The sequence below is a fragment of the Xyrauchen texanus genome, chromosome 16 (genome assembly GCF_025860055.1).
Source record: "Xyrauchen texanus isolate HMW12.3.18 chromosome 16, RBS_HiC_50CHRs, whole genome shotgun sequence".
Classification (NCBI taxonomy): Eukaryota; Metazoa; Chordata; class Actinopteri; order Cypriniformes; family Catostomidae; genus Xyrauchen; species Xyrauchen texanus.
The window spans coordinates 3,334,442-3,347,400 of NC_068291.1; the positions used below are offsets into that span (position 1 = coordinate 3,334,442).

Consider the following 12,959-nt stretch of genomic DNA (forward strand, 5'->3'; position numbering starts at 1 on the left):
AATCATTATGTCTATGGAGAGTCCTCATAATGATAGCTGCACACACACCTGTGTGTGTGTGTGTGTGTGTGTGTGTGTGTGTGTGTGTGTGTGTGTGTGTGTGTGTGTGTGTTGTTGTTAGTGGAAGCTCTTAGAGTAATTGCTCTCACAGTAATAGAGTTACATGTGGACAGGTTAAGCCACGAGGCCGTGATCCATAACTGATACATGATGAAAATATGTTGTCATCATGTTTTGACAAAGATAAAACACTATAAAGATTTAAAGTGTGTTGCTTTATTAAGCTATTGGTCCACATGCACAATATTTTGAGGCCTTTGGCTTCATGGAATATATTACTTTCTGAAAATGTTTTCTTGTTATGTTCGTCGTTTTCTAATGTTATTTCAAGGTTCTACATTCTCAAGCCTTTCTTTCTAGAAAACACTAGCAATGCCAAGGTCATATTCAATACTCAAGGAACACACTAACCCTGATAATGACCAGTATCATCTACATTACACAAAAAAGTCACTCACTACAAATTATTACTTCCCAAAAATAACTGATTACTTCATCTGAAAAGTAATCACATTACTAATTACTTTGCTTTTAAAATACTTTCTTAAACACTTTTCACAGAAACATCCTTTTTTTCCGCTCATCAAATTGAAAATGTCTAAATTTCCTCCTTGTTCACTGTCGTACACCCTTCAGCAAACAGATACATATGAACACATGAATCATATTTTAATCATATTTAAATATGATTATTTTAGAAAGATTTATGATGGCACTTTTATGATGGCATTTTTAGGGCATATTTTTTGAACCATACAAAATATGTCATAATAAGATGCCATAAAGAGACTTCAAAGTAATCAGTTGGTTAAACACATGTTCACTCTGAATAATCAGAGAAGCGGTTATCTTTATTTTGAATATATATATGCATACTATAATTTCAAGGAATGCACTAGGCCTAGAATAAATATTTATCCTGTGTTACAAATGAGAAGTTAGTGGGCATGTTTAGCCTGAGCCCTTGTTCATTTCTGACTCTTTGTGTTACCCAAGTAATGTGCTGAAATGTAATTACCTTAACTGAAAGTCAGTGACTGTAATCTGATTACAAGAAATTTTTAAATAATGCATCGCACTGCCTTTTTGACTAACAGGTAATTTGATTACAGTAACTAATTACTGTGTATTCAGATTAGACCCACACACTGCTCATGAAAAGTCGTAATAATAATACGAGATGGCGAATTCGTAAGAAATAGTACGACCCACAACCTAAACCTAACCATGAAGTCTAGCTTTTTAACCAAATGATAACAATTAGAAGGACATATAATAATATTTGATTGCATTTTCAATGTTAATATTTGGAGGTTAATTCATAAAGTCAGTTTTTATACATGCTACACACTCTCCCAAATACAGACAATTATGACTGTGAAATTTCTTTTGCTGGTTTACTGGGAAATTAAATGAAAAAGCATGAGCCATACCACCAAAAATACATTAACAAAATGTCCATGAACAAATTAAAGATGCTTTTTAATGTGCATGTTCTTCAAATTTGAACTTTATTAATAGCTCTTGTTGTTTACTCTCAAACTCTTTGAACATCAGTTGAATTACACAATACTTTGACAAACACTAACATATATATGTATATATACTTGTTTGACCAACACCTCATTACCCAATTTAACAGTCATTAAATAGAATATTTTTCACATTTGTGCTGTTTCTGCTATATCCAAATTATTGTCTGGATAAATCAAAATAAAAAGATATTTATATATATATATACACACAAAATGTATACATTTATTAAGATTCCAAATGCCCATGTTCAGTGCTGTGCAGGTGAGAGCAGTTGTGCATTGCAGAGTTTGTGCGCAGCCCTTCCAGGACACTGCAGTTAAATGAAATCTCAGAGGGGATGCGCGTGTGTGTATGCGGCGAGTACACAAACAATCAGGCCCATCACTTCCATCAACATCTTTGTTAAGAAGTGGATTTAATTCACAGTATATCATCCATCCACGTTTCATTCAGTTTACACAAAACACAAGGATTGGAGGCTTGATGGTTTCAAAAAGGGAACAGTCTGGTGATTTTTCGGCGTTCACCTCATGCAAGACCCTCTTTATCAATATGCAAATCAATCAGGATAAACTTGCGATGCGTTTTCAAGCAGACTGCATATGAATTTCTGCATCAAACTGTCGATATCTCACTTTTTGTTGTGGTTTGAGATGAAGCTCCAGGGAAAATCTAATAATCAAAGGCCCAAAAAATACCCAAAAGAACCTTCATGGCATTCCATGCTTACTTGTTACGTCATTTCAAGACTGGCGAATGAACAAGACCTTTTTTTCCCTTTTGTAAATCAGCATAAGTTGCAATGGAGACATCTCAGCGTGCAGAATGCATCTCAAGTGTCCCTGACAAATCAAACCACTTTGCATTGGTGCATCTCACATGAACGCAGCCACAACCTTCAATGCAGCACAGGTATCATTTCACCAAGCATGCAAAATTACATTCAGACACAAACCCAATCCTTTTGTCATTTAGAAGGAGCTGTAAGAATACCACGTCTGCTGTTGCAGAAAATGCACGGGAGAGAATGAGAAAAATCAGACAGGAAGGGGAGGGGTCGGGGCGGGGAGACTGCAGTAGATATAAGGCAAGGAAGATACAGGTCTTCATGTTTTATTAAAGCTTTGCTCTTTAAGGTCCAGTACAGTCCTTCAGCTCAGTTTGCAACTAAACCTCTCGTTTGGATTTCTCTGGTCTTTACAGTTTCTCGGTAAGAACCGCAAAGTTGTAAAAGGTATCTGTGCAGTCCTGGAATGCTTATCCAAGAATAGAGGAATAACTGAGAGAGAAAGAGAATATTGCACCATACAGCCAAGCAATTAGCATTTCTTGTCTTTATGTTCCCATTTCCCCCATCCCTTCTTATATTAGGAGAAAATGCCACTCTTATGTGTCCGAGATTCCAGAGCTTTGCCAAGTCATCCCGTCAGGTGTTCAGTGGTCCTGCCCCCGGATGATCCTGGACAGTCCGTCCCAATCTTTCGCTTTATCATCAGTGACCTTCAAGATGTGTCCGCAACCTCCGGTAACGTCCCTTGTGATAGTTTGTTTTTTCTCAAGCATCAGAGGAATCCGTATGGGGAATGGGGTGATATATCAATACCCGAGCAATGCCGAGTAGATTTCAACCCTTGAAATTGTCCAGATTCTCTTAAATATATGTTCATAAACATGCAATACTTTCCCTTCAAGCTTAGAAATGCAGAGAACGCAAGAAAAGTCTCCTCTCTGGGCACACATTTGTTTGTCATACATCTACGGTGGCATCGTAATAATGAAAAATAATAAACATCTAAATGTGAAAAGCAAAACCACATCTGAATGATCATGATCAGATTTCGAACAAGGCCTTATAGCAGAAAGCACACACTTGCATCATCATAGAGCGTGGAGGAGATATGGCGGAATTTTAAATCTCAAAAAGAATCAAATCAAAGCTCATGTATTCTGACTCATCTGGGTTACAAATATTGCTGGAATTGTTTAGTGGAAAAGTCAGCACCAGAGCAGGAAGAAACATTTGCTTTGTATATAGATTGCTGTTGTGTTGTGTAGAAAAAGACCAGCACTTTATTTACTTTCTGGCCGTTTTCAAAATGAACGAAAAAAATATGCTTTTTGCCGACTAATACACTTTAAGTAAATCTGGATGCATTAAGCATCATTCAAGCAATAAATCTACTTTCATGGATATGATAATATTCATCAGAATAGATTTTATATTTATATGCATATATATTTATATACAAGTATGGCACTTGATTACACTTAAGCGAAAAGACACCTCACAAATAAACGCAGTGGGCGCTTTGGTGTTGAAATGAAGGAAATCACACACACACACACATACTGCTATCACACACACACACACACACAAAAACAATTTTGCAGTGGATTTAATCCTATAGTCTATGTTAAGGTCAATGGTGCAGTACAGGCAACCCAAAAGAAAGAAATCATATTTGAAGCAAAAGTGTTTGATGTACAGTATAATAATGATAAATCTATGTTAAGACTCTCCCCATGTGCATTGTGTCACATAAATGTGATGTCAAACACTGTTAGCATCACGTTTTTAACTTTTTAGTGCAAAACGTATTTACTCCCTTCAAGTACAGCAGAGCAGCTTCGGTCACGCTTTACATGCCAGTGTTCACGTTACAGTGTAATTACATCGGTAATTACTGAGTAATAGTGCTTATTTTGCGGAACTGTTTGTAGTAACATATAGTTATTGCAATAACATGCATTGCGGACAGTGTCACGTAAAGTGTAACCGCAGCTTACATTGGGGGAATATGCATTCAGGTATCAGTATTTGCTCTTTGTGTACATCTCAGAGTACAAACGTTGCTAAAAAGTTGCATTTACAGTTTGAACTGCTTTACAAACGTGTTTGTCATCCACAGTCGTCAATGAAGTCTTTAAAACAGTAACAAAAAAAGTCCTACCCCACTCTCGCAATTCATGACCCTTAAGTGGCGGAGGGGACTCGTCCATAATTTCGCTCTCTTTCCGCGCAATTACACGTAGGCAGAGTCGCTGGACTGAGTGCGGCCGAAATTGGGCATACTCATCCGGGGCAAATCCTTGTTCCTGATCTCATAGATGGACTTCCTCCGGGCCTGCACGCCCCTCACAGCCGTTTTGATCTTCCTCCAGCCCAAATGATTGAGCTCGGCCAGATTGAGAGCCACGCAAAAGCCGCTGACCGCGAACATGAAGACGAGGAACACTGTTTTCTCCGTGGGTCTGGACACGTAGCACTCCACCTCTTTGATGCACGGGTAGCGATCGCACTCGTACACGGCGGGCACGTTGAATCCGTACAAGAAATACTGGCCCACCAGAAAGCCGATTTCTAGAACGTTTCTGAACACTACCTGTATGATATAGAACCGGGAAATGCCTTCCTGGCGCCTCATTTTGGACTTGACGGGTTTGGTTTTCGAATTGGTCATCTCTTTCTCCTCCAAGCAGTCGGGCTCGGCCTCTTTGGTGGAGTTCTCTGTGTTTTGAAGTACTCCGTTCAAGATGGTGTTCTTGATCTTTTGATTCTTGCTCTCCTCTCGTTTCAACGAATCCTGCTCCTTGTTGTCCAGCGCGAGGAAGACGGTGGCAGTGGAATATCGCCGCTCCTTGTGCTTTGCTCCCTGATGGACCGAGTACGTGATGAAGCAAAGACTCGGCGTGCACACCATGATGATCTGAAAGACCCAATATCGGATGTGAGATATGGGGAAAGCCTTGTCGTAACACGCTTGTATACAGCCCGGCTGTAGGGCGTTACAGACAAACATGGTCTGTTCATCATCGTACACTGTTTCTCCAACTATAGCTACAATTAAGATCCGGAAGATCACCACCACAGTTAGTAGGATCCTAGAAAATGAGCAAACGCAAAATAAACATGTCAGTATATATAAGCAGTTCAATCAGTGTAGGTGTCCGGTGCTCAAAGCGAGGTGCGTTCACAACGATTGAACGCTATATTTCAGTTCAGTTTCACTGTGTCCTGTCGTATTTCACATGTGTTTATTTATTTATTGAATTATTATTTATACTGCATTTTAATGAGTTAAATAGGCAGTAACCCATGCACGGTGAGCACACTGAGAAAATGTGGTAACATCTAAATCAACTGGTTTTAATCAACTCAATAAATGTCTTTTACCATCACTAAATCAACCTGAATATATATATATATATATATATATATATATATATATATATATATATATATATATATATATATATATGTATATATATATATATTCATTTTAAGGGTTACATCAGATAGTAGTAGCTCCCTGAGGTAACAATTGCAGGTTACCACTTTTTACAGTGCAAGAAGCATTACTTTGTCTTCAAACAGGGCTTTAAATTAAGCAACAATTAAAGTACAAAATAAAACACACGCAAAATAAACATGACAATATAAATGCTGATTCACAAAGGGAGCTGTCCCAAACGAGGTGCGTTCTTAACAATTGGATCCAGTTTCATTTCACTGCTATTGCATAATGTTGCATTATATTTACCATACTATGCATTATGCAAATATATGTAGGTATGTCATTTGCTTGTTATTTATTTTTTAACATATACTGCAAGCATCACTTTGCCTCAATCATGGCGTTAAATGAAGCACCAAATAAAATACAAAATCAAAAGCACCGAATAAATGCGCCAATATACTGTATGCGACCGGATCAGTCATGAGTGAAGGGAGCTGTCCGGTGCTGAAACTGAGGTGCGTTCACATCGACAGAATGATTCATTTCAGTTACATTTCACTGTAGTATAATCTTCTCCTTTTGCATGTATTACTTTACAAATGTCATGTTTGTTTCCTCTTTTATTTTATACTGCATTGTAATGAGTGATATAGGCGGTAACGCCTGTTTGATTGTTTGTTTGTTTGATTGTATTTTTTTTATTTTTTTTTTGCACAGCTGGCAAGATGGATAAGTTTGCTTTAAACACGGCCAAAATAAAAATGCAAAATAATAAACACAAAATAATTGTGTCAATATATGTCCAGTTCGTCTGTGTTGGGAATCAGTGCGGGTTAAAGTGAAAGGAAATTCACATTTTAACTGCGTTCAATCATTTTCTATATGTCTTATGCAAATATCCGTTGCTATGTCATATATATATATATATATATATATATATATATATATATATATATATATATATATATATATATATATATATTGTGTATATGTAACGTCTTTTAGCAAGAAGGAACCCCATAATTTTGTCTTCAAACGCCTTTACAGCTTTAGATTTCGGTGTCACAGACGCCAATACTTGCTCTTACCTTCCTATCATAGTGGAGTGCTGCTGGACAGCAGCCTCCAGGAGCCTCTCTAGTATGGTCCATTCCCCCATGGCTGTTCATCCGCAGACAGGCAAGAAATCCGGGGAAAAGCGTGAATGTGTGCTGATTATTGTCCGCTGTGTTCGGGCACACTGCGCTGTGGAAGTACTGATGATGGAGGATCCACACTTCTCTTCGCCTTCAGTCTGGACTGGAGTCATGTAAGCCCTCCTATTTTCGATCTCCACAGCAAATTGATGGGTTTGGGTGGAGGGTGGCAGGATTTAACGTGCTATCAGTGCTGTGGAGAGCCTGCTGCGTCATGCATGAACAACAGAGGCTTTATTTGCCGGTGCCAAAACATTGAGATTTCATATTTGAGATATTCTCGAGATAATAAACATGGGATATGCTGTGCTTGTAGGTGTGGTTTAAGTCCATTGATGGTGAAACCTACGTTCTGAGCATCATCTCTCAAGATGAAGAGTGTGCATGTGACCTCTACCTTTTTATTGGGATTTTTATACCTGAGTCTCATAGTTGTTCCTACGTGTTTTGAACCCAAACGTCCTTGAACATATTGGAGACCTTCGGAAAAGTGTTTTATTACAGCGGATTCAAAGACACCTTTAGCCCCGCCTACTGGTTGGGCGTAGACATGCGCAGTTCTGACAAAACATCATGTACTGTACAAATAATGCACGGTACCTCAGCTAGTTTATAAAAGGTGTTAGTGCAAAGGCATTCGGTTATTAAATAATGTAAAATCGGTTGCTTTACACTGTAATACTGGTGGTAGCATCTTTTAAATGACTGTTGCCTTACAGGATAACAATGATAGCATAGGTAATCCCGTGCAATTGATGCCTTTGTGTCCCTCATTAACATAATGTATGTGTAAACAATGACTTTAACATTGAATAGCTGATACCTGTGTTTACAACATGTTAAAATTGGCAATTTTCTTCAAGGTGCACTCAGTAACTTTTGTCTTTGTGTCATCTTGGACTTACACTGACACACAGTGGTTTGGATGCAGCATCATTTAAAATCAATAGTTTTCAGATTCAGATGTTGTTGTAGAAATGTATTATTCACAGTCAGTCATGATTATTTTAATCAATGAGTGAACGTGTCAAATAACAGGACGGTTAATGAGATTAAGAGAGTAGTATTCGGCTGGTCATGTGATTCTAAAATGGCCGCCCCCATGTGCGGACCCTCTCCATGTAGAATAAAACAACTTTTATAAGTTTACTGATATGACTGGAGTCTTCATTTGAATGAAGTGCTCATGAGTTCCTACATATATTGCAAAATTACAATTCTTCTATTTTTTAATGAGGAAAAAAATTACTGAGTGCACCTTTAACACAGCAGGAATCCAGTAACTTAATTTGATGTTTAAATGTTTTTTCATGGTCTTTCTATGACTTTTGGCCTTCATCTTGGGTATTACCAAAGGCTGTTTAGCACAAGACGGAGCACTTGAATTACAATTAATGGGAGAAACTGGAACACTCAATATGGCGGATGTAGAAAAGGAAGTCCAGCCTTAAAGGGAAAAGAGCCAATCACCTATCAGATTCAGATATCGCCTGTCAGTTATCTAGAGAGCGTGCATGTGCATTAGCTGGGCCGGCCTGAAAAAAAGGTTTATTTTACTGTGATCTGAGCTAAAGAAGCACCTTTTATGAGACAGTTGTTGTCTGATTTTACTGCCGTTTTAAAATGTTCTTTGATCGTAATCCTGACAAACTGTTTTCGAGATTCCGGGTCTTTCCTCAAGTAGTCAATAAGAGAGATATATATATAACTCATAATGACATCTAGTATTGGACACATGAACTGTAAAACTGTCAACCCGGGTACTTTTAAAGGCATAGCTATAACCCCAACATATATTAAACATTTTTAAATGTTAATAATTAAAATATGTTGATAATATCAAGTTTAAATCCAAATAAAATGTAAAAAGTCACTTAATTTCTGTGGGAATTATGTTATTTCACCAGATCTAGGACAGTATCACCCATATTTAAGGGAAAAAACTTGTAAAAATGGATTTGACAGGTTTCCCAAACATTCTTACCGCCCTTGTCTCTTATTGGTTGAACAAACTGGATGTTGGACAACCGTTTTGAAATTGACACGGTGTCCCAGTGTTTATATTAACGCTGTTCCTGATGATTTCCCACTTGCTGATGTTTTCACTGGCAATGGACAAAAAAATCACTCCAGATGGACTCCTGTAATTTGAGAATAAGTTCCAGAATTTTCTGACCCACTCTTTAAATTCCATAGTGTATTTCATAAAAGCAGCCTTCCATGATACATTACACGACCAGAAATATGCAGACACTCATATGTGCTTGTTGAGCATTTAATTTCAAAACCCACCTGCATTAATCTCTTTCTTTGCTGTTATAATAGCTTCCAGTCTTCTGGTTGAGCTTTTCACTATGCTGAACATGGCTGCACGGATTTGGACACAAGAGCATCAGTGAGGTATGACACTGATGTTGGAAAAGGGCCTCTACAAACCTTTGCCACAGCACACAAAAGTGAATGTCATTGTATGGCATAGCAGTCGTCCTCACAGAAATACACTGATGAGCCAAAACATTATGACAGGTGATGCGAATAACATTGATCATCTGTTAACAAGGCCACATGTCAAGATCTGGGTAGATTAGGTAGTAAGCAAACAAACAGTTCTCACTGTAAACATGTGGAATGAAGGAGAAATGGGCTGGAGTATAGACCTGAGTAACTTTGACACGGGCCTAATTGTTATAGCCAGAAAACTGGGTCAGAGCATCTCTGAAACGGCAAGTCTTGTGAGGTGCTTCTGGTCAGCAGTGTTGAGTAGCTACTGAAAGTGGTCCGAGGAGGGACAAACCACAAACCACTGACAGGATGTTGGGCACCCAAGGACATTCATGTGGATGTCAATTGGACACATGTCGCCTACCTAAACATTATTGCAGACCAGTTACACTCTTTCATGGCAGTGGTATTCCCTGATGGCAGTGGCCTCTTTCAGAAGGATAATGTGCCCTTCCACACTGCACACATTGTTCAGGAATGGTTTGAGGAACATGTTGAAGAGTTCAAGGTGTTGCCTTGGCCTCTGCAAATTCCCCAAATATCAGTCTGACTGAGCATCTGTGGGATATGCTGGACCAACAAGTCAGATCACCGGCAGCTCCACCTCGCAACATACAGGACTTGAAGTATCTGCTGCTAATGTCTTGGTGCCAGATACCACAGGACAACTTTAGGTGTCTTTTAGAGTCCATGCATTGGCGGGTCGGCGCCGTTTTGGCGGCACGTGGAGGACCAACAGCATATTAGACAGGTGGTCATAATGTTTTGGCTCTACAGTGTAAGAGTAATAGAAAACTCATTAATTAAAAGGGGGTGTTCACATACGTTTGGTCATGTAGTTTATTCCCCTTATGGAAAAAAAACACAATGTTAAAACATTTCAGAAAAGGCTTAGCTTGTAAAAGGTTGTTTTGAATTGGTTGAGTAACTTAAAAGTAATTTGTATGTGAGTACGTTTCCCATGAAGTATTTAGCAAAGTAATCCAATAATTATTTTAGAGAAACAATGAGTAATTTGTAATGGATTCAGATTTTTGTGTAACTTACTCCAAACTCCCATGTATTGTCTCTTCTGTTTAATGACAGCATACACTGAAGATGACATACTGTAACAAAACCTGATGATCATGTCATCCAGTATGAGTAGTGAATGTTCTGAAGAGCGTCTTGTGTGCGTCAATGTGAGCAAGAAGCCAGAATTATTTCTTCTTTTGTAAAGCACACTTTGTGAATTGTTGCATGGCAGAACAACAAACTAGGATTGGTTTTAGAATATATTGTTCTTAGTCACAAGCAAAATCAGGATATTAAACCATGTACATAAACATCCCTCCTGATATAGCTCATATAGTTGAAACAGCACTACAGGAGGGTCTGTTCTGCATGTGTGAGGGGTTCATCAGTTCTTCACATATGGCAGAAGCGAAGTGAGGCTCTCAGGCCTTTTTCCATCCTTCATCTCTCAGCCAAATGAAATATTTACAGCCGAGTCCTTCCACAGCGCCTGTCAAATGTGTTCCCTGCACCACATGCTGTGAGATGGGCCTTGTGTGTGTATGGCCTGTGCTGCCAGCACAAACTTGAAATTAAAACCAGACAATTTTGGCTGGTGAAGTTTCCCCTTAGGGCTGAGAGGAGGAGGAGGAGAAGGAGATAGATAGAGAGAGAGAGACTACACACAGATAGTCTAAGTAGGTCTTGTGCTGTTATCACATAAATAACACTCTTGAAGGAAACACTATTTTTTTTTCTTTAAGGATTGGAACATTGTGTCTCAAAAGTGTGCAAGAATGAATTGACAGACAGACAGATATATAGAACTGAATGAACTGCTGTATCAGTGAATACATCTCATATCAACATCAGTTCATATTTCACCTGCTATGACACAGCATCGGCTGAGTTATTACACAACCTCAATTCTGAAAAAGTTGGGACAGTATGAAAAATAATAATAAAATCAAAAAGGAGTGATATATACATTTTATTCACCCTTTGCTATATTGAAAACACTACAAACACACATTACTATATGATATTTTACCTTGAGAATTACGTATTTATGTACAATAATTTCAAATCAGATGATTGCAACACGCTCTAAAAAGTTGTGACAGTCGAGTGTTTACCACTGTGTAACCACCATTTCTTCTAATAATACTTATTTAAGCATTTGAACACTGAAGACACACGTTTGTTAGTGTAATTTCCCCCAATCATCTATTATGTAGGTCTTTAGCTGCACAGTTGTACAGGGTCTTTGTTGCCGTATGGTGTGCTTCATAATGTGCCACACATTCTCAGTTGGAGAAAGGTCAGGACTGAAGGAAGGCCAATCTAGCACCCGCACTCTCTGCTCACACAGCCATGCACGTGAAACCCAGACAGTATGTGGTTTGAAGACGTCCTGGTGGAAAATGCAGGGACGTCCCTGAAAAAGACGGTCCTGGATGGGAATATATGTTGCTCCAAAATTTGCCATCACAGATGTGCAAGTTACCTATGCCATGGGCACTGACACACCCCTGACCCAAACAGACACTGGCTTTTGGACCTGATGTTGATAACAGCTTGAATGGTCTTTTTCCTCTTTGGCCCGGATAACACGATGACTTTGTTTTTCACAAATGTTTTAAATGTGGACTCATCGGACCAAAAAACACAGTTCCACTGTTCTACTTTCCATCTAAGATGAGACAGAGCCCAGAGAAGTCGGCAGCGCTTCTGGACAGTGATGATGTATGGCTTCTCCTTTACATAGTAAAGTCTTAACTTGCATCTGTGTGTGCAGCGGTGAGTGGTGTCGAGTAACAAAGTTTTACTAAAGTAATCCCAAGCCCATGTTCATGATATCCATTACAGATGAATGATGTTTTTTTTATGACAGTGATGTCTGAGGGATCAGAGATCGTGCACATTCAGAAATAGTTTCCGTCTTGCCCTTTACTCACCGAGATTTGACCAGATTCCTTGAATCTTTTAACTTTATTGTGCAGTAGAGGGAGAAATGCCCAGAATCCTTCCAATTTGTCTTTGGGGAACATTGTTGTCAAAGTGCTGGATTATTTGCTAAAGCATCTGTTGGTAAATTGACAAGTCTGGAATGATCCTTGCTCTTGAAGGACTAGGCTGTTTTTGGAGGCTCCTAATTTACTGATACTATTGCCTCACCTGTTTAACATCTCCGGTTTCACATTGCCTTATTTCAACACATCAAATTGTTATTAGTCTTAAATTGCCCCATCTCAAGGGAGGGAAGCTCACCTCCGATGATGTGTCTGGCAGTTTGCTCCACCCTTTGCAAGACTTTGCGGTTGTGGGCGGTGCTATTGCCGTACCAGGCGGTGATGCAGCCAGTCAGGATGCTCTCTACAGTACTAGTGTAGAACCGTGTGAGGATGTGCTGGTTCATTCCAAACTTCCTCAG

At 38.9% G+C, this 12,959-nt stretch overlaps 1 protein-coding gene across 1 annotated transcript; it reads right to left on the minus strand.

The window, feature by feature from the left end:
• Nucleotides 1-1,562: 1,562 nt before the first annotated feature.
• On the minus strand, nucleotides 1,563-7,215 carry LOC127657177 (gap junction delta-2 protein-like). The gene is made up of 2 exons (XM_052145851.1): nucleotides 6,923-7,215; nucleotides 1,563-5,478 (listed from the first exon to the last, which is right to left on the minus strand). The coding sequence occupies exons 1-2, from the start codon at nucleotides 6,991-6,993 to the stop codon at nucleotides 4,620-4,622; spliced, it is 930 nt and encodes a 309-aa protein (XP_052001811.1). The 5' UTR covers nucleotides 6,994-7,215; the 3' UTR covers nucleotides 1,563-4,619.
• Between the last annotated feature and the right edge of the window lie 5,744 nt (nucleotides 7,216-12,959).

Coding starts and splice junctions, on each gene's coding strand:
- LOC127657177 (XM_052145851.1), bottom strand. CDS start 6,993: ATGGGGGAATGGACCATACTAGAGAGGCTCCTGGAGGCTGCTGTCCAG. Junction 5,479..6,922: donor CACTCCACTATGATAGGAAG/GTAAGAGCAAGT, acceptor CTCATTTTCTAG/GATCCTACTAACTGTGGTGG.